Here is a 22,291-nt window from a genome sequence, read left to right as displayed (position 1 = left end):
TGCGGACATGGCACTACTTGGCATGCCATGCTGTGGTAGGCGTCCCACATATAAAGTAGAGGAAGATGGGCATGGATGTTAGCTCAGGGCCAGGCTTTCTCAGCAAAAAGAGGAGGACTGGCAGTAGTTAGCTCAGGGCTAATCTTCCTCAAAAAATAGAAAGAAAAGGCAAAGAGAGTGAGGTTAATCAAACTGGGGTCATAGAGGGACTTAGAAAGGTTCAGGCCGCTTCTTTCCTACCAATAATCAGTTACATTCTCCATGGTGGTCTCTGGAAATAAAAATAAAAGCATTTCCTTTCTTTACTCATTGGTTTCTCTTGGTCTAGCCATATGCCGCTATCCTCTGGGAATGTCAGGGGGCCATATTCCAGATGAGGACATCACAGCTTCCAGTCAGTGGTCAGAATCCACAGCTGCCAAATATGGAAGGTAAGGATGGCTACCCCAAGAAAGCCTGAGTTCTGTGTTGAACAGTTTTCCTGACTTAAGGGGCTAGGAAAGAAGGGTACTTGGTGGGCACCGGTGGGAATGATGCAAGGACATCAAGTGGGCCTGTTTTCAGGGTCCGGCAGCATGTGGTGGCCTAGTAACCTCATTCCAACCACAGAGGCCCTAGAACCACACCACCCACAGCATATGGGTTCGTTGATATGCAGTGAATTTGCTTTACTTCACTTTCTCACTGTGAGCTGCTGCAGGAAGGGGACTACAGTGGTAGCATGAGAAGGGGTGGATTGTGTAGGACACTGGGAGTTGGAGACTCGGTCTTCTTCTCGGTGAGTGTCTGTGAAACATCACTCATAGTGCAAAGCATCAAGGACTTAAACAGACATTGAGGCCTCCAGCAAGTTCTTCCCTTCTCTCAAGGATATCTCCCGCAAAAGGGCCAACTTCATCCATAAACAGAGTATGGTGGGTTCCTTGTGGTCTAATACAAGGGGTCCCCTAAAGCAATAAATATCTTTGTCAAAAACTACTCTGCTTGTTAGGGCCTAATCCTCCTCCTGGAATCTAATTCTTTCAGTATAAAGTATTGATTTCTGTTAAAATGGAATCACCCTTAAGAAAAACAACCCTGGTAAACCTCCATAATTTCTATCTCAGTGTGTAAAAGATTAGAGTGATGGTTGGTGGGGTTTGAAGGGAGCAGCAATTAGTAGGTGACATCTGTGAGAAAAGACACATTCCAGGGAACAGGGAAAGTGGTAAGAGGTTCCTCAAAGAAATCGTATACTGATTTCACAATTTTCCTCACTGGTGGCTCAGCCTGGAGGTAATAAAATGAAACTGGATTATTTACTATTCCCCTGACATACTCTTACCCCTCACTCTCACCATGGGTTTCCGCAACTTTTTGCTGGGTTCCCATGCCCATCCTGCTGGTTAAAATTCACTGTGTTACATAACCCACACTGGAGATCTTCTTATACCTCCCTCCCTACTCCTATAACTTGATATCCAGGCAAGGAGTGGCTAACCTTGTCATACTGAGATTGAAAGTGGGAGGGGGATGGTAAAATGACTCAGTGTGGGAGTAGAGGGTAGAAAGGGTTTCATTGTGTGGGACCTCCCTTGAGATCTCAAAATTAGGATGGGAAATGAAGGCTACATGTCATCTGAAGGCCTCTAGCTCCCTGGTGGTGACTGTCTTTCTGGGTTTCGTAGTGCTCCAGGGAGAGGGAACTGACCACAAGTGGGTACTGTGGTGTCAGTCAGACTGGTGGAGAAAACCCCAAGAGTCCATCTGGTCTGAACTCCCAGCCTGCTCTCTCCCCTCAGGTCAGGGTAACTGCTGGCTGTGGACTGGTAAATAACTCTGTGGTTTCATGATTGCTCCCTCTCTCCCCAACCTTCATCTTTTAAGGCTGGATTCAGAAGAAGGGGATGGAGCCTGGTGTCCTGAGATTCCAGTGGAACCTGATGACCTGAAAGAGTTTCTGCAGATTGACTTGCACACCCTGCACTTTATCACTCTGGTGGGGACCCAGGGGCGCCATGCAGGGGGCCATGGCATTGAGTTTGCCCCCATGTACAAGATCAATTACAGTCGGGATGGCACTCGCTGGATCTCTTGGCGGAACCGGCATGGGAAACAGGTAGGCAGAAGAGACATCCAGACCCTGGGATGTCCAGGACTGTATTTTGACTTAGGCTAGAAAAGGTATATATATATCCACAGTCCTGGCATGAACTTGTAAATATGTGACCCAAGATGAGGGGGTGGGGAGGGAGCATAGAGAGGAATATCAAGGCTGCCGAGAAAGCTGAGTAGATGTATTCTGCTCTTTGAATGAAAAAGAGAGGGTCCATCAAAGGGGTGATGACTTAGGGGTTGAAGAAGAGTCAACATGACTCCATAGCATCTCCTCACTCTCTCTTCTCTCTCCTCAGGTGCTGGATGGAAATAGTAACCCTTATGACATTTTCCTAAAGGACTTGGAGCCACCCATTGTGGCCAGATTTGTCCGCTTCATTCCGGTCACCGACCACTCCATGAATGTGTGCATGAGAGTGGAGCTTTATGGCTGTGTCTGGCTTGGTAGGTCTCAAGAGAGAGAACTTATAGAGCTTATTAAAAACTCCAACCCCTGGGAAATAAAGGCAATCAAATCAGAAAGGGATGGGATTACTGATCACCAAGAAGGGATTCCCTCTTGGTTAGAGTAAAGAAAGCAATATTGTTCATCCACCCAGTACCTGGAATAATGCATTCAGTGACACTCTGCAGACTGTCACTGAGGAGTGCTCCTCAGCAGTGCTCCCTGTGTGCCCAGATTGAGTCCCGTGTGGACATAGTGCATGAAGTGTCATCCTTGAAGCCTCAGGTAGCTCTCTGGGATAGTTGGTCCGAGCAGCAGGCGCATCTCCTTCTCAAAGGTGCTGACACATGTGTGTTTCCTTTGACAGATGGCTTGGTGTCTTACAATGCTCCAGCTGGACAGCAGTTCGTACTCCCTGGAGGCTCCATCATTTATCTGAATGATTCTGTCTATGATGGAGCCGTTGGGTACAGGTAAATTCTGGGAAACTTTGGTCATCAGAATGGGAAATGGCCACTAGAACAGAATAATATTTTATCATGGGTTGGGATCAGTAAACAATCAATCAACCAACTAGTGTTTACTTAGACCCTTTACTATGCATTGTGAGATAATTTAATAAAGTAAAATATGTAGTCTTTATTTGCAAGAAACTTAGAGGCTGGTTTTGGAAGGCAAAGTAATCACAAGGAAAACACTAAATTACGCAAAGGAAAGGTTAAGCTTTGTATTATGGACCTAAGTATGGTAGCCATATTTTTTGGCCCTCAAAACAGGACATGTCATCTGACATGAATAGTGGCCTACTTATGGAGACAAACGGCCAGAGAATTGAAGTTATAAGTATAATAAATTGGACAGATCAAGAAGTTCAGGAAGAATGAACCCCATAAATATAAATGCTGTAGAAACTGTGAAAATGAGACTAGTAAGGCTTATAATAGACAAGGAAAGTTTCTAGGATGAGATGATAATTGGAGCAAAGGAGATAGGTAGAAGGGAATAGAGGAAAGGAAGCAAGACTGAGAACAAGAACGACCTGACTATAGAAGAAGGTAGGGCTGGGAGCAGCAGAAGGACCAATGGATAGTCCTGAAATGGACCAATGGAGGGCCATGATGGAGAAGTATGTTCAGATACAGGAGGAATTTAGGATTGGATAAGAGATATTCCCACTTATCCCACTTTACCCCAAGCCATGCCATTCTTCTACCCACTTCAACACTTTTCTCTCTCTTAGCTTGGTCTTTGTCTGCAAAGATTGAGCCTGGCAGAGAGGTCAGACCATAGTGAAATCCAGACTAGATGATGGAGGTTGCTAGTGGTTGAGATAGAGAGATTAGTGAGTCTCAGGAATAGGAGTGTGGAATTACAGTACTTGCAAGGGCTCAGGTGTGAAGAGCAAACTACTGCCCCCAGCTGCCATCGCCTGGTGATGACCTGACTCATCCAGTATTCTATCCCTAGTCACTTCCTCTCCATCTCCTTAGTCACTCTTCTTCCCCATTTGCTTAAACTGTCTTGGCGTTATTTCACTCAGCCACACCCCAACTGGCATATACTCAAGGAATAGAGGAAATCAGAGATTGAGTGGATAAATCTTTGCTAATTAGCTATACTGTGTGCAAGGAATTTGGCTAGACATGGTAGGTATTCAAATAGAATGAAATTATTGATCTTATGATTAAGCAGTGGGGGCTAAAATAGGATATAATTTGCTGTGACATAAGCATCAAGTAAGAGATATCATATGTGTGCTCTGGGGTTCCAAAGAAAGAGGAAGCCACAGTAGGAAAGCACAGCATTGGGGGTGGAAACAGCTGGATTCACGTAATAAAAGTTGCTTCTGTTTGCCATGTGACTTAGGTGATAAAATGTATAAGAAAAGCATTTTGTAAAGGTAAAATGTTATATACATGTAAGTTATTATCTAATTGGAGGACCAGTAAGACGTGATGGAATAGATGAAATCAGAAATGGGCCCCAAAGAATGGGTAGACCTTTCACAGGCAAAGAATCTTGAGATGGCATTTTAGGCAGAGGCACTAGCATGAGGACAAAAGAATCACACTGTAAAGTTTAGAGGAATGTCCAGGAGAGATCAACAGTTTAGCTAACCATGGGCCATATTTATGTAGCAAAGCACTAGTTGAGAGGCATCACAAGGCAGATTATGTCATATTTTGGAGGCAGTTGAATGTCAGGGTCAGGAAGAAGTGGAGAAGGACGGAATGGAGGAGGAGGAGCTGTTGTTCATCAACATAATCATCAACATAATGAGTCACTGAAGAGTTTTAAAGCTGGGGAAGGACGTGACTGGAACTGTGCTTTTGACCGATTAATCATGCAGCATGTAAAGGTTAGATTTGAGTGGAAGGAGGAGGTAATGAGGGACATTTTCTAATTCCAAATTCTGTCAGATGAAACAAATTAAGGACCAAGGCCATAGTGGGGACTGGGGAATGGGAACAAGGAGACATTCATTTAGGGAACATTTGCAATCTGATTGGATGTAGGGGGCTAGATGAAACATGATAGTTTAGGTGACTGAAACAGTGGAGATGACATTTATTCATTCAACAAATATATTTTGACTGCTTACTATGCACTAGGTACTTTCAGTGAATACGAAAGAGAAGTGCAATTGACAGAAATGGGAAATCCAGGTGAAAGATTTAGTTTAGAAAAAGATGATGATGGATCTAGTCTGGGATATAAGTTTAAGGGACTGACAGGACATTCAAATGGAGAAATAAGACAGGTGCTAGAAATATGGCTCTGAACCCCAGCGGACTGATAAAAAATAATTAGAGAGATTTAGACGCAATCAGCTTCCATGCAATAATTGAGGTAATGAAATATCGAGTTGGGGTGTGGCTGAGTGTTGAGGTACAAGCTACCTAATTCAGAGTCTCAGGAAATAGTCATAGAAGCAAAAGCGATTTTTTTTTAATTAAAAAAATTCCAAATGTCATATCCGCTTGTTGTAGTAATTCTAACAATTCTAAAGTGTATGAAGTAACAGAGAAATTTTCTTTCCTTATCCCTTCCCCTTGATTTAATTTTGATTACGGAAAAACTGAAATTCTCTGAAATTAAGGAGAAAATAAATTAAATTCCTTTTCATTTGTGTTACTTTTCATAAGACTTTCATGGGGCTTAATTTTTCTGGGAACAATGGGAAATATATTTATTGCAAGTAAACTTATGTTCTCCTAGCCTTCTGATCTGTAGAGAGAAGAAAAAGATGACAAAACCTTGGAAGGGGGATCCAGGCTCTGGTCACTGTGGATAAGGCCAGTCAAATTTTATAATTTGCCAAACATTTTGCAATGAACAAATATATTTAAGAATGCATCTGTAAGGCTGGCATAATCACTCTTAATCATTTTTGTAATTCACAAATTTTCTATATCACTGGTCTGGCTGTAACCTCACGGGTCACATGCATTATTGCTTGAGGGTGAGTAGCCCCATCTCTTTATTTGGGAGACTCCTGACATATCTTCCAGAGCTTGAGATGCAGAGCTTGAGAGAGAAGTTCCACATGATAGGTTCTTGCTCCGTCCCTCCGTAAAAAGAAGGAAGACCTCTTTCTGTTCTTCAAACAGGCAAATTAACATAAATATGCGTACATCTCATCCAGCAGGCAGGAATCCGGCCAACTCAGCCACAAAACAGAGGCTTACACTCCAAGGTGGAAAGCCTGCCAAGCTAGAAAACAAAACGAAAGCCAATGCCTCTGACCCTCATGTAATCCACGCATTTTACTCCATGAGTCCAGTATTCTATAAATGTAATTAAAATTAATTATAAATTAGTATTTAAATTGGCAAAGATTACTTATTTATTTTTTTTGCACATTAATTTGCTATCAGATTGGGTTGTTGGAGATGTGGGATAAAAGAGGGTATGCCCGACTTCTCTGAAGTTGATTCACTGAACAAAGACAACAAGCAAAGGAGTCAGAAAATTTCCGACGAGCTCCGGGACCCTTTATTTAGTGATGGGCAAGTGCTACTAGCTACCAGTGTTCATTCTATGTGTTCATTCATTCATTCATTCATTTACTCCTTAGTGGACTTATTAAACAAATGCATTTGATAATACTGAGTTATTATTATATTCTGTATATAAGAATAGACAAGGATACAATGAATTATAGAAAGCTTTTCATATAAAATGATAAAATACTGTTTAAAAGTTTTGCTACTAAATGAGTAAGCATCAAATATTCTGTAAAATCCATTTATATGAAATTCTTAGCTCTCCACTGATGCAGGATAAATGAGTCTATGCTATAAAATATATTGGATTTTCGGTAATCCTTCAACTTCCAAGATTATCAGCCCTTACAAAATCCGGGGAGAAGAAGCTGGGTAAAAGCTTTTCCGTGAACGTGTAATTAACTCCAGGTTCCTCTCTCCCTTTGCCTTCTCCTCTCCTGGTCTGAGCAGCATGACTGAAGGGCTGGGTCAGTTGACAGATGGGGTGTCTGGCCTGGACGATTTCACCCAGACCCATGAGTACCATGTGTGGCCCGGCTATGACTACGTGGGCTGGAGGAACGAGAGTGCCACCAATGGTTACATCGAGATCATGTTTGAATTTGACCGCATCAGGAATTTCACTACTATGAAGGTCAGTGGAGTGAGGTGTGGTGGAACTTCAAAGAGGCCAAAATCATGGTGTGGCAGAAAAAAGGCATGCGAGAGAGAACCCTGCGACAATACCAGCAGAACTGACTTCAAATACATAATCTGTAACTAACTAGCTACATGCGTTTCACAAGTAACTTCACTTTCTGGGTTTGTTTCTTCCTTTGTAAATAAGGGGGTTAGACTAGGTCACTGGTTCTCCATGTTTGTTTTTCTTGTTCCAGCACCAGAGTGGATGTATACATTAGGCACAGAGGGCAGTGTCTAGGGCCCATGAAAATGTTTTAACTTCTTTTAACGTCAGAAGAAAAATGAACTTTTAGGGTCAAAAATTATTTTCATCTGTTTAACAACACAGTTGTAAAATATAATTTTTAACATATTTTATGGAGGGAGGGCCCCACAAAGGCAAAGTGACTAGGGCCCAAGGAAGTCATTATATGGCCCTGCGCTACATTCCCCAGGGAGAGGACCTACTCTTCTCAGTAAAGGCAGCTCATTGCAACTCTGATTCTCAGTGGGAGACGAAGGGACTCTGTATTTTGAACCTCTGCCCATCCCTAGAGTTTCCTCTACCACTGCAGCACTGAGAAATCGTGTTAGAAGATTCCATACTCTTCTGTTCCCAGAGTTCTTTGTTTCCGTATCTATTGCAAGAGCACATCGATTGTCATTTGTCTGTGTATGTATCTAGTCTCTTACTAGACTTCAAGCTCCTCTAAGGTAGGAGGACTTTGACTCTGCTTTCTGATCTCTGTACTTGAGTGGTTGAAAATATGCTGGCTCAAGGAACATTTGTGAGGGAACAAATGATATCCTTTATCGCCTACTCTAACCACTATCGTTATAAATATCTCTGCTACTTTGGGTAGAAGGCAGAGGAGAAATGATGAACAGGAATAGGACACTGGCAAATAGTATTTTCTTAACTGTAAACAGAAACTTCAAGGCGAGGCTGAGGGTAGGGAGGCGGACTCGCTGTTACTCCTGGCCGGGCCAACATCAGGATTCAAGACCTCAGGCCCTGGACTTGGGTCTGTCTTCTCTGTGGGATCTCTGTGACTCTTTGTGCAGTTAGAGGAGTTGGTACCCAATAGGTGAGACTCAAGGCTGAGAGTAAGGTAGGGTGGGTTTAACCTAAGTCTGCTGTAAGGCCTAAAATGTAAATTATTAGATTTTTTTATGGGTGTGGCTAAAATACCATCACCTAAAAGTCTGTATTATAATGCAAGCATTTTACCTGGGGGAGAGTAAGATGTTAAATAATTAATGTCTTAAATGCAAAGCAGAAGTTATTTTATCAATTTATTATCAGAGAGCAGCTGCGAGAGAGTAGGTAAATTTTGTTGAGTGGTTGGATAGAAGCCAGAAGTCTTGGGGAAGGTGCAGACTGGGCGTGTGCTGGAACATGGTACCTGCAGACACTGAGAAGAGCCTGGGCCTTTAAGGCTGGAGTTCCATTTTCTCTGAGGTGGGCCCTTCCAGGAGAGTTCAACTTTGTTGTAAGGGTTGAGGACATCTCTTTTAATAAAATGATGAGTTTTCTGATACTTAGCTCAAATGACTATTTTCCTTTTCTCTTACTCAATCCCAAGTATGTTTCAGAGAGGAAGGAAGGGAAGAGAGGAAAAGTCCTGACAGAAAGTGACCAGATTGGGTGCTAAACCTGAGTTCTAAGCTTGAGGAAAACTGAGACTTAAGGGTAGAGAGGAAAGTCCTTTTGCTGAATGTAAGAAAGAGACCCAAGGAGCTTTTGTGGTTCACATATAACACTTACAGATTTCTGAAGGAGCATGAGAGGACTCCAGTATAAGCCCCAAGAAAGAGGGTGGGCAAGTGAATTTGACCTCACCTGTGGATCTCTGTTTATCTGTTATTTTTCCCCATCAATAGTTGGGTACAGAATTTTAACGGCGAACAAATTGTTGACTCTGCCTTTATTTACACGCAGCCCTCAGCTTCAGTATTTGTTTCCTAAATTCATTTATTCTTCTATCTATCTTTGTTACTAATTTAGCAACAGTCTTTGGAGTGTGTATAGTGCTGGGCTAGGTTCTGGGGGTAAACGGTTGAATAAGAAGTGGCCCCTACCTTGGGAAAATTTCCAGCTCAGTGGGAGAAGACACTATTTATTTTTCAAAAGGAGATATGTAGGATGTAGGATGATATGGGGACCTAGAAGAGGGAAAACTCTTTATCATCAAGGATTCCTGGTAGACAAAAAGTTGTTATTCTTGGCACAGACTTAGAGTCAAAAAGAAAATCCATGTCTATAATATTACTCCCACTTGTTAATATGATAACATCTCCTAATAGGATTAATAGCTATTAGTTTAATGAATAAATATGTAAGATGAGAACAGAAAGATCAACGCATGCCCAGTCTGCCAGTATATTGTTCAAGGATGGCTCTCTGGCAGTTGTAAAACATAAGTGTGTGCAATTGTGTGTAACATATTATCCTTCATAGATTTGTTGTGGAGGAGAAGGGAAATATGAATAGTAACAAAACTATACTTCAAGAGAAAATTTATTGTATTTCTGAATAATGTGTAAATCCATATGTACCTATTAATATGTGTATCAATTTATTATATGCCATTGGGAGAATCTCTAGCCCCACAAAGAATAAAATGTATTTTAAACTCTCCATAAAAGTATAATATTTAGTTAATAGGCTTTGATCTTCCTGAGTCTCCAGCAGCTCCTGTTTAAGTAGTTTATGACAAGTCAAAATTATTCAAAAGCATATTCTGAGGGGGGCCAGCCCCATGCTCGAGTGGTTAAGTTCGCACGCTCTGCTTCAGTGGCCCAGGGTTTTGCCAGTTCGGATCCTGGGCATGGACATGGCATTGCTCATCGGGCCATGCTGAGGCGGCATCCCACATGCCACAACTAGAAGGACCCACAGCTAAAAATACACAGCTATGTACTAGGGGGCTTTGGGGAGAAGAAGGAAAATAAAATCTTTTTTTAAAAAAAAAAAAGCATATCCTGAAATGAGAAGATGCCAGAACCTCTCAAGGTCAAACACATTTCTAGCACATTTTAATTTTTCTGAGACAAATAAAAAATAAAAGATGACTTTCATGTCACTGATGTCTTCTAGGAGTAGTTTTTCTTTCCTAGGCAAATTACTGCCCGTTTAACACACTCCCTGAAATATACTTAAAATATACCATTAAAATATATTAATACGTTAGAAAAAGTATTCTTTATTTTTTTTAAGATTGGCACCTGAACTAACAACTGTTGCCAATCATCTTCTTTTTTTTCATTCTTCTCCCCAAAGCCCCTCAGTACCTAGTTGTAGATTCTAGTTGTGAGTGCCTCTGGTTGTGCTATGTGGGATGCCACCTCAGCACGGCCTGATGAGTTGTGCCATGTTGGCGCCCAGGATCTGAAACGGCGAAACCCTGGGCCGCTGAAGCAGAGCGCATGAACTTAACCACGTGGCCATGGGGCCAGTCGCAAAAAATGTATTCTATTTATTAAATAAATATGTAAATCCACAAGGGAATGAAATCCTATGTTATTTATTTGCATTCCAGGAGAATTCCCAAAACATCTGTAGGAGAGATTATTCCCTTCCCCACAGGCTACTTATCCAACACTTTGCAGATTTCAAAACATCTGAAAATTCTATTGAAGCTGTAGATGGTATTTCTTTGATTTTGTTCTTAGCCTTGCTCCGTTGACTTGCGTTCCATAAACTGGGACTAATTGATCCCAAGTAAAGTATTAACACATGTTTTCAACATCAAAACATTTAGAGGAAAATCCAAATGGAAAAAAATTAAGGCAATTTGCTCCCTTTCCGTGTGGCATGGCGTGTGGAATGAGCACTGGGGTAAGGTTCTAGCCTCAGTTCTGTTGTTGACTGACCACAGGCAAGTCAAACTTCTCTGAGCGCCAGTTTCCTCATTAGTAAATAGAGAGTTGGACTACATGACTTTTAAAGTTTCCGGTTGCTCTAATATGCTCTGATTCTATTCTTTCAGAGAATCTCTGATCTGTTTCTTTGGTCATTGAATTTCTATAATCATTGCTGCTAAATAAATTCTGAATGGCAATCCTGTATTGACTATCTAGAGACTAGAGGAAGGTATTGAAGATAGTTAAACAATTACAATTCAGGACCTAAGCAAGACATTAAAATGGAACAGCAGATCTATTTCAAGAATGACAATGATGCTTTGCCAACCTATGAAGTCTTTAAATTCAGGTGATAGTGACCAGCAAAGCTCCATTTTCCATGTAAGACTGAGGCAGCGGAAATGTTACTGAACTACCGTGAGAGACTTGACTTAGTTACAAATATGCACGTTCTGTTTTTGAGGGTATGAAACACAGCAAGCTGCTACAGAGGAAGTGTTGCAAAATCTTTTTTCCTTATGACCCTTAAAAGCCATACAAAGATCTGGGTGAGAGAGTCATGACAGCAGGCGAGAGGACGCAAGCTACCTTCCCAAAGACATTTTCTCATCTCAGGAAATATCTATGAGGAGGATTTGGTGCCCTCGTCAGAAGGGCTTTACCTAAACTGAATTTAATTGAGAGAGAATTAAGTTTTGTGTCTCTGGCTGAAAAATGCTAATACACAGCACTTGAAAAGAGATTTCTAAAGGGAAAGATGAAATTGTTTTGGATTGTGTATTATTTCAGGTTTCCCAACTAAACTTGTTGGAAGGAATGGACTGGCTTTGGAATATATGTAGGAGGAAGGACAATGGAGGTCTTCCTCTTACCCTAGTTCAGAATAGCTTGATTCTGGTAGACGGCAACTGTGTTTGAGAGGATTTATAGGCTTGAGAGTGTTAAGGGCAAGGAAGTACCTGGGAACATGTTGGTCCAGACCTCATTTAACAGATGAGGAAAGTACACCCAGCAACACGAAATGAGGTGGCCAGAGGCACACAGTTGCCTAGAAGGGACTGAGATAGCCACCCAGGCTTTATAAGGCTAGACCAATGTATCACTGGCATTGTGAAGTTCCTGGAAGGGAAAATCCAAAAGACGCAGAGTACCAACTCTTCACCAAGGGTGGTACTTACAGAAACTGTTTAGTATGTTACTGGGTTAGCTTGCACTGTGTCCCCATGCCACCTAGCAGTGTCAGCTGTCACTCACATGCCTCTTTCTCTGCCAGGTCCACTGCAACAACATGTTTGCTAAAGGTGTGAAGATCTTTAAGGAGGTACAGTGCTACTTCCGCTCTGAGGCCAATGAGTGGGAACCTAATGCCGTCTCCTTTCCCCTTGTCCTGGATGACGTCAACCCCAGTGCTCGCTTCGTCACCGTGCCTCTCCATCACCGCATGGCCAGTGCCATCAAGTGCCAATACCATTTTGCTGACACCTGGATGATGTTCAGTGAGATCACCTTCCAGTCAGGTTGGGAGCTCAGGGGCCCTAGGGGAAGTGGGAGCAGGGTAGTGAGGGAGGCAGGCACATGTCTGGAGCTTCTCATGGTCAGGTCTCTGGGAGGAGGAGGCTCGTACAGGTGGCTTCTCCTTGGTGGATAGAGGGAATCTTTTGTGCAACTAGTTTTAAGTGTGGAAGGGCAGAGATGAGACTGGAAGTGGACAGAATATTTACTTGGCTCTCACGTATTTGCCTAAAAGAGGTGTAAGATAAAGGATTTAAAATAATGAGTCCAATGTGTTAAAAACTTTGTATAAATTAAGTCAGTTAAGGGGAAGCACACCTAATGAGCACTACTAAAATGTTTAAATGAAAATTTATAAATAAATAACATTGATTTGTAGCCGCTACCTTCTGTCATCCAGTAGACTGGAGATTATATCTACAGGCTAATTTGAATCAAGTTCAGTATTTATTTTCATCAAGGATTTTTCGTAGACAGTGCTGTGTACTTGGTGTTGAGCCCCATCACTGGGATGCGATGCTAGATTCTCTGACTTTTAGTGACGCTGAGATATTAGTGATACTCAGGTGGTTACCTCTTCAGGGGAAATTTCCCCACAAACTTCTACCTTAGGTTTTACCCTCCACTGATGACCACTGCTCGAATTACTTATTTCACTGGGGATTGCCAAATGGTGATTTCCTAATTCTGTTATTCCTTCTGCATTTATTAGCTGAATTTCTTCTGAATAGAAGAACTATTCCTCAGGTACTTGTTCACCCTGAGGTACAGTTCACCTTGGAAGGGCAGCATTACATGATTAATTATTTCTCCTCATCAATTTTGAGTAATGAGTTGATGCCCTAGCAACCTTCCATGGTGTCTACTGAGTTTTGATTTTCATCCTTGTTTTTTTTCAGCATCATTATGCATTCATTGCTTTTTATAAATTCAATATGTTTAGTCAATTGCTATTATCCTTCTTTTTGATGCTCAAATTGTCCTATGTTTGACCAGTGCACACACCTTTAAGCTGGCTCTGTGTTCTTTGGATTGGACCCTATAAGCTTTTCATAACTATCTTATTTTCTGAAATAGCAAGATACCCCAAGCTCATTTTGAACATTTACTGCCCTAGATGTGAAATCAACTACTTCCTCAAGCAGTGTTGGTTCCTTTGAGTGGGGAATGGTATTTAGAGACCACAAACTGGGCAATAGGGACTGTGCTTAGTCTTGAAAAGTTAAAAGGCGTTTAGGAAATTGTCTATACCACCATAATTTAGATGGGGATACAAACTCTATACAATGACTTTTCAAAAGATGCTCAAAGTGGCACCAACGATAAGTGGTCAGAAGGAGAAAGGCCACTAGAGAGTAATTTGTAACGCACAGTGTCAAAAGAGTGGAAGCAAAGCACATATAAGCAAAAAATAACAGAAGAGAGGAGGAGAGACTAATTTAAAGATAAGCCAGAAGATCGCATACTTCCTGATTAGATTTTTAAAAGAAGAAAATTGTGAGATGGTTTGCTCATTAAGATGTACTGATAAGGATATAGAACATATGCTTAGAAAAACAGGTTTGGTGCCTCAATGCCTTCTGTTATAATGATTTAATCTAAGAGTAAATGACTGATTATTTTATGTGAAGTTTTTATTAAGAGCAGAAATTTAGATGTTCAAAGGCAGTGTCATTTACATCGTAAGTGTTAACTGGGGGACAATAGATTTCCATCCATGCTCAAGGATTCTCTCAGCAGAGTAATTGGTACACTTATCTTATCGTAGCTAATTATAGCTTTGGATGATAGTTTTTGGCTTCTGGAATCTCCTAAACTTTAAATCCAATGTCGTGACAATATTAATTTTCTGTGGAGCCAGAGGACCCATTCATGTAGATGCCAAATACCTCCCTATTTATACAATAGTGCTGAGAAGAAGAAAAATTAGGATTTCTGGAGAAAATGTTTCTTGGAAGGGAAATACATATTCTAATTCTTGGCCTCCTTGATTAGACAAATCAGAGGGCAAAATGAGTTGCCAACATCAATCTGGCAAATACGCTTTTGGGGTCTAAGAAGCTGCAACATCACAGCAAAGGGCATTGTAATATCAATAATCTATAAGGATGAAGCCTTAATTTATAAATTAAAGGGCTAGGGCAATAAAGCATAGTGAAAACCCTTTTATAAACAATTTAACTTCCTTGAAGGAAAGAGCATCTTAGCACTATGTCTATTCCATGCCCACTTAGCCACTGTATTCTCTCTGCATTTTGCTGAACTTGAGTCTCATTGCCTATGCACAGTTTCTTATAATGTGTGGTCACACTCTTCTCAACCACTGTTTCTTAAACTTTTTGTACCATGACACCTAGTACGTGATAAGTTAAACAAAAATTTTACAAAAGAAAAGTTTCCCTTACCACATAGATGAATGGTGGTATTTTTTAATTTACTATATTACGTGATTTCATTTTTAAGAAAGGCTAGTGGCAACCCACTAAGCTGATTTCATAATGTGCTTGCTCACAGTCTGCCTTCAGAAAAACCACTGCATAGCTGTCTTCTCCCAGCTCTGACTTACCCTTGTTTTGTAACAGATGCTGCAATGTACAATAACTCTGGAGCCCTGCCCACCTTGCCTGTGGCACCCACAACCTACGGTACGTGTGATTCCTAGTTATAAAAACTAAGTTGAAGTTATCTCCTGGAGGATGGAGAAGGGTGGAGATTTGCAAAGGCCTGACTGTCTGTGTAGGAGGCTCGATCCCAGGCAGCTTTGTGTGAAGAGTAGCCCTGGAAAGATAGGGCAGTTCACCTCCAAAGTTAAGGGCCTAAACTTACTCTCTTTCCTGCTGGTTCATGTGATTCTTCAGCCCAGGCAGAGTCTAGCATTGTTCCAATTGTTCCATGAAAGTTTGGGAAGCTTGAGGCAAGAACAGGGAAAGGGACATTTCTAGGTAAGACTCATAGTGGGGATCTCAATGAAAGAGTGGAAGTCTGTGAAACAAAATGCTAGTCTCACTAATTGGAGAGACATATGCAAAAGTATATCCACACATGAGTGAAATCATATGGTGTTTGTCTTTGTCTGCCTTATTTCACTTAACATAATACCCTCAAGGTCCATCCATGTTGTGGCAAATGGGATGATTTTGTCTTTTTTATGGCTGAGTAGTATTTCATTATATATATATATACCATATCCTCTTTATCACTTCATCTGTTGATGGGCACTTGGGTTGTTTCCACGTCTTGGCTATTGTATACACCTGAAATTTGCACAATGTTATAAGCCAATATGACCTCAATAAAATAATTTTTAAAAAGTATATCCATTGCTTCAGACAGTCACTGGCCATATGAGCCAGCAATCTGGGAAACACGTATGATCGAGTGTCTCCAAAGGGGACTCAGGAACCTTGGCTTGTCTCAAAGAATGCAAATTGTGAAACTGGTTCTTCATCTGTTTTTCACAAGGTGTGATTAGGAGTCAGTAGACCCAGGTTTTGATAATAAAGGAGGAAAATTTTGGGACAAATGGAAAACCTCTCCATTATCCAGTCTGATACATGAGGATGAAGAGGCTACTGTCCCATAGAGGAGGTCTGTAGGATATAGGAGCAAAGTAATACAAAAGTAGCAAGACCAAGAGGAAGCAGAAATGTTACAGTGCATTTTGTGGAATTATCCTGAAGGAAAAGGTTTTACCTCCTTGTATCCGGTCCAATCCCTCATACTTTTCCTTGTCCCATGAAATGATAATATTCTCCATCTTTTTCTTCCTGGTCACAGATCCAATGCTTAAAGTTGATGACAGCAACACTCGGATCCTGATTGGCTGCCTGGTGGCCATTATATTCATCCTCCTGGCCATCATTGTCATCATCCTCTGGAGGCAGTTCTGGCAGAAAATGCTGGAGAAGGTGAGGAGGTGCAGAACAATCATGGGTTAGGAAGCTGCTCTTCCCTTTCCTAAGCCACTGTTATCCTGGGAGTAACTGGCAAATTACAAAAATTTGTCAATGGTCAGAGTTAACTAAGGCTACCAAGAAGCACAGGAATGGAGAAGCTTGTTCCTGAGAGTAGGCAGAAAAGAATAAGCTAAGTCCATTTTCTTATTTTTAGAATGGAGATCTTGGAACCTCCCTAGCTAGATCAGAAAACTCTTACCAAAACATTGAATTTCAACTTGGGCATCCCACTTGAAGATTTAGATTCACTGAGTTTGGGAGAGAGTGCAGGCATCTGTATTTTTTAAAAAAATTAACAAGTAATTCTGATACACAACAAATACCTAGCTAAAATTTCTGATAATGCTGTTCCTTGTCTTCCTTTTCTGTTTGCTTGTTTGGTTTGAGTATGTGTATGTGTGTGTGTGCATGTAGATAAACAGCCAGTCTCATTAATATCCAAGCCAAGTTTCTCACAATTCTATTCCTACTTCTTTGTGTACTTGAAAGTTATGACTATGCACACCTGAGTCCCTCCTCAGATTCTTTTTATCCATGCCAAATTATCTGAATAAATTTTTATTACATTTGTTTAACACTTTACAATCTACAAAGACTTTTTTTCACATGTATCATTTTACTTGAACCTCATTGAATAATGGTGAGTTAGGCATAGCAGTTATATTTAACTGTTTTTCTGATGAGAAAATGTGATATGCTCAAAGTCCTTCAGCTAATATCCTGTTTTCTATGCTCATTCCAATTGTCAATATTGAAATATGTTGACTTCTTTTTTTCCAAAATATGTGCATTCCACCAAAGAAGGAATATCTATGACTTTTCTTGGTTTCTTAGGCCAAATAGCAGCTCTCTGGGCACTGTTACTAAGTATGTGATGCTCTTGGGTTCTGCTGCTGATTAAGTGTTTGTACCTTTGGCCATGGATCCCTTCCCTGTTCAATGACTTCAAATAGACCTGGACTGTGAGAGGCCATAGAAACTCTGGGCTGTGAGGCTTTGAACTGCCCATCACAGGGAGGGAACAGGGGGGAGGGTAGAGCCTATGTGGAGTACATGCCAGAAGAGGGGCAAGAGCACCATGACGATGGACATGAATCTCCAGAACTCTTTAAGTGTAGGAAAGGAAGGAAGGGGCTCAAATCAGAGAAGTGAGGGAAAGACCCAGACAAGTAGCCTGAAATTCCTTCTAATCTGTTCCACATTCAGTGGAGATGGTTGAGGTTTATTTTAAGGCTTTTGGGCAGGACTATTTCACAGAAGAGAGGGTCTTTTTGCTTCCCACAAGGACCTTATCATCAGTCCGTAAACACTTTACCTAATACAAAGCTTTCAGTCCATTAATAGAGACTGAAGACTGAAAAGCCGAATCCATAGAGAGCTTACCACTGGCATGATGAGGCAGTATCAAACTTTTCTTCTTTCTTCTTTTATCAAAACCTTTCCAGAATTCTGGAACACTCTGGGTATTTAAATTCCAAGGTGAGGAATAGTTAAGAGTGGTAGCGTTGGGAGCTGGTGATCTGAAGGTTCATTGGAAAGCTTGAAGCTGGTGTATGTCCATATTGAACAGTCTGTTATGACTGAATTTTAGTTAGGGGGGAGGGTCTGTGTACTCTACTCTATGAGCTGTTTTTCTCTTTGAGCCAGAACTTACCATACTTGTCTGGATTTTTCTTCTGGGTCCCATTGGAATATATTCATGGGCTGAAGAGAAATGTTCATTTGGAGACTCTCTGGGTAAAAGGGAAAGCAAAAATTTGGCCCTTGAATATTTAACTTGGCCCTTCAAGAAATTCTTTCTACAGCTGTACATCCTGAGTAAGATAACTCAAGATGCTCTGAAATGACAAAGGATTTCTTCCTGGGGCCAGAATTTTCTATGGAAAACCCTCAAGCATATACATAAATTCCAAGAAACATTACTCCAAACAGCTTTATATTATAGCATTATTTGTAGGATAATTTTGATGGTGTCCTCAGCATTCTTTCTTTGAGAAACTCTACCCATATTTATTTAATACCTTCTATGTGCTGGGCTCCATGCTCAGTGTTGGGGATATTACTGTAACAAAGAATCTTTCGGTCTAAGGGATGAGGCAGACATCTAAGTTTCTTCATTGAGCATCCAAAGTGTATTTGCTGGAGTGGAGCATTTGATATGGTTAAATCCAAATAGTTATATATATTCAGATTCTGGAATTTTCCTTTCAAAGGCAGGCAGGTCACATTAGATAGAATGCCGAAACAATTAGTTGTTTTATTCTTCTTATTCTTATATTAGGTGTAATTCACCTTGATATTTCCAGACGCTTAGGGCTTTCCTTTCCAATTTTGTAGCCATTTTACTTTTGGTTCATAAAACTGCAGGGTCGAGGGGGTATTACCTTAACCAACAGTGCCAGAGTGATCAGTAATAAATCAGTAATTTATGTCTACAGAAAATCAAAGCAGTTGTAGGATAAGTCAGCAAAATCCATTGTTTAATAGGACATTGAAAACTCTGTAAGATTGAGAAGTCCTTTGATTGGCTCCTGATAGGTTCTTATAACATCGTGGAAATACTGCTTATGAATGCTTCAATGAAAGTTAATGAATGTTGGCAGTGTAGAAATTTGGAGGTCAAATTCTGTCTTGAAGAAATGAAGGATTATTCTAAGTTTCTACAACATAGGCATTTGTAGAACAGATGGCGTTCCTGTCACTTGCAGTGCTTCTGCAGTTTGAGTATTAATGAGTTATTTCATCCGAGTGGAAGAGCTGAGTTTAAGAAGAGGATGTGATGATTCCCTTTGTACTAACATGCCTTTCTCCCTATCCTTCTCCTTCAGGCTTCCCGGAGGATGCTGGATGATGAAATGACAGTCAGCCTTTCCCTGCCAAGCGAGTCCAGCATGTTCAACAATAACCGTTCCTCATCACCAAGTGAGCAGGAATCCAACTCCACTTATGATCGCATCTTTCCCCTTCGCCCTGACTACCAGGAGCCATCCAGGCTGATACGAAAACTTCCGGAATTTGCTCCAGGGGAGGAAGAGTCAGGTGAGGATGAAACAGTGGGCAGAGAATTGAGGGAGAAGCTTTGATAAGCATTATGAAGGTGTGACACTATTGCTCCTACTCAACCAAATCTAGTTTCAGTCTAGAGAAGTCTACATTCTCCTGAGAAGTTCACCCTCTCTTTCTAGACTTGGTCTGCTGCTGCTCATAGCCTAAACTGAGGGCTTCTCCTTTGCTACTGTAAATAGCAGATGTTTGGAAGGACCCACAGTCAAAAGAGGAAGAAAATAAAAAGAGTTACTAAGGTGTTAACACCGGAAGAACATAAACAGTCCAACTAGTTCAGTCTCCTCCTTTTACGTAAGAGTAAATTGAGAAGGCCCCCAGAGAGTATGCACCCAATACCAAACATCATTTGGGGTAAATTCAGGACTAGAATTTCACTTGGAAAAAAAAATAATAAATGAAGCTAAAGACATCCAGAGATTCCCAGTTTCTTAGCCATCTGGATAATTGAGTTATCTAATTTTTGTTGATTTCTCTTTGGTGAAAATTTATTGGAATAACACAAGATTTTGTTACGAGAGTAGGTATTTCTTGCCTTTTCCATAAAAGCATTGCTTTGGTAAAACAGTGCCAATTGATTCACATCCCAATGTTTTTAAAAAGTGGAGCAGAGTGACATCAGAAGGGACTCTGGGGTCATCACTGAGGCTCAGAGCAGCTTTTCCATGAGATTAGCAACTGAAAGTGGCCCAAGTCAATAGAAGAAGACTTGTGTTGTTCAGGAGAGAGTTAGGTGGAGAAGGAGACAGGACTAAATGTGAAAGCATAGGCTTTCCAAGGAGTCTTTCTGAAGAAAGAAAGGAAACTGACACGGATTCATCACTCAATAGATAGCAAACTTTGAAAGAGATTGAACTCAGGAAATTTTACAGAGACAGCAAGAAAAAAATATAAACTAATTTATTTCCTAGGCTGAACTGAAGTAATGTGCCTATTTTCTGAAGTCTAAAATATCCCTCTCCCCTCATATTTTAAGTCAGATGCGTGTTAAACTAGATCATATAAATTTAATCAGAAAGTTTTTTAATCCCTAAAATAGGCTATTAAATCAGTGAGAGTGTCTTAAAATTAAGAAAATATGCTATTAAATCTTCAACTTTTAATATTCCCACTCTTGTATATCGTGAACCTTTTCATAGCTTCACCACAGCTCTGCAAGATTAGTCAAGGAGATTGTTAATGACCATGTAATATGAGGAGAATAAGAAGATAAACTGATGCCCTGCATTCTGAAGGCCCCAAGGGTGTCTAGAGGAACCATTCTCTAAATAAGAATGTCATGGAGTAGATTAAGCTGTCTTAAGGGCATGTTCTAGCCCTCCTCTCAGATTTTCTTCCTTGAAGAGATCTCCAAAGATGCCCCTTGGAATGAGACTCATTGCCATTGTCTTCCCAGGCTGCAGTGGCGTTGTGAAGCCTGTCCAGCCCAATGGGCCTGAGGGGGTGCCCCATTATGCAGAAGCTGACATTGTAAACCTCCAGGGTGTGACTGGAGGCAACACCTACTCAGTGCCTGCTGTTACCATGGACCTGCTCTCAGGAAAAGACGTGGCTGTGGAAGAGTTCCCCAGGAAACTCTTAACTTTCAAGGAGAAGCTGGGAGAAGGCCAGTTTGGGGAGGTGAGTTGAATCTTTGAGTGGGCCCTCCAGTTCTTGGTAGCTCAAAGGAAGTGACTGAATAAAAATGGTTGGTAGAGCAAAGTGTCCCTTTCAAAGTGGATTCACACCTGAATGTCTCCTCCACTTGTCTTTCCTTGCATTGTCCTCTAGAAGACTAGAATTGGATCAACCGCATCTTTCTCAAATAGCTGTGGAATTTCTGGGTCTTCTGACTGTTGTATAGGAGTTTTTAAAGCAGACAAGTCACTAGACTTCGGTTATCCTGAAAAATAGTCAATATTTTCAAAAATTTTTACAATAGGCTACAGAGGGTGGAGACCCATAAAGATGTGATCATCTTTTATAAACTGTCCAAGAACACCCTGCTATTTGATAGCCACTTTGTTTTTTTCTTTTTAATGGGAGTTTCATGTAAAATGGTCAAAAACAACCTCCTTCCTGCCTTTGGTCCCAGAACCAGCCACTAGGGACTGAGTCACCAACTAAGATAAGGAGGAGCACGCTTCTTAATTGCCCTCAGAGTGATGCATGTAATATTGGACTTTTCACTCTTACGTCAGTTACATGAACCTTCTGAGAACTCAAAGCAATGATTTAAGTTTAATAAGAATGAGTTATTGGTTTTCAGGGTGGGTGGCATGCTTTACCCTTGGGGAGGTTTGGCGCTGGTGGAGTTGAAGGGTCTGTGGTATCTGTTGTGGTGTTTTATGCACTCCTTCTGTCCCCAGGGTTGAGAACACAAACTCGTTATACTGTTATAATACATAGGGGTTACTTCTAATGCTCATCCTATACTAAGGGATTACCTTAGAAGGGAAATTCCCCTAGGGTTGTATGATCCAGTAACTAAACTTCCTTGAATCAGAGTTCCAACATTTATACTGAATGGCATTTTATAGTGGGCCGTGCTGTAATAAAATATTATGTAATAGATTCATTCATTCACATATTTAATGTGCCAGTCAATGTATATTTCTTTTATAAAGCAGTAACATATCATATTAGCTGGATACTTTACCATTGTTTTTTAATCAATTATTTGAATCAAAGATATGTTACACATA

At 40.9% G+C, this 22,291-nt stretch overlaps 1 protein-coding gene across 9 annotated transcripts in view; it reads left to right on the top strand.

The window, feature by feature from the left end:
- The window catches only part of DDR2 (discoidin domain receptor tyrosine kinase 2), a 152,791-nt gene that overhangs the window by 122,384 nt on the left and 8,116 nt on the right, over positions 1-22,291 (top strand). For 5 of the 9 annotated variants that reach the window (XR_011438609.1, XM_070266808.1, XM_070266810.1 and 2 more), the window contains 11 exons: positions 329-431; positions 1,867-2,098; positions 2,394-2,541; positions 2,910-3,015; positions 6,421-6,552; positions 7,000-7,183; positions 12,350-12,593; positions 15,171-15,233; positions 16,366-16,496; positions 19,373-19,583; positions 21,004-21,227. Coding sequence is in view for 8 of the 9 variants with exons in the window: in XM_070266808.1 (XP_070122909.1) it covers positions 329-431; positions 1,867-2,098; positions 2,394-2,541; positions 2,910-3,015; positions 6,421-6,552; positions 7,000-7,183; positions 12,350-12,593; positions 15,171-15,233; positions 16,366-16,496; positions 19,373-19,583; positions 21,004-21,227 (1,778 nt within the window). In the remaining variant the exon portion in view is untranslated. The remainder of the gene's footprint in view (positions 1-328; positions 432-1,866; positions 2,099-2,393; positions 2,542-2,909; positions 3,016-6,420; positions 6,553-6,999; positions 7,184-12,349; positions 12,594-15,170; positions 15,234-16,365; positions 16,497-19,372; positions 19,584-21,003; positions 21,228-22,291) is intronic. The other 4 variants (XM_070266811.1, XM_023640813.2, XM_001492516.7 and 1 more) reach the window with 1 other exon arrangement.

Source organism: Equus caballus, chromosome 5 (genome assembly GCF_041296265.1).
Source record: "Equus caballus isolate H_3958 breed thoroughbred chromosome 5, TB-T2T, whole genome shotgun sequence".
Lineage (NCBI taxonomy): Eukaryota > Metazoa > Chordata > Mammalia > Perissodactyla > Equidae > Equus > Equus caballus.
The sequence above is the reverse complement of the archived record's forward strand: the minus strand, read 5'-3'. Positions and strand labels throughout refer to the sequence as shown.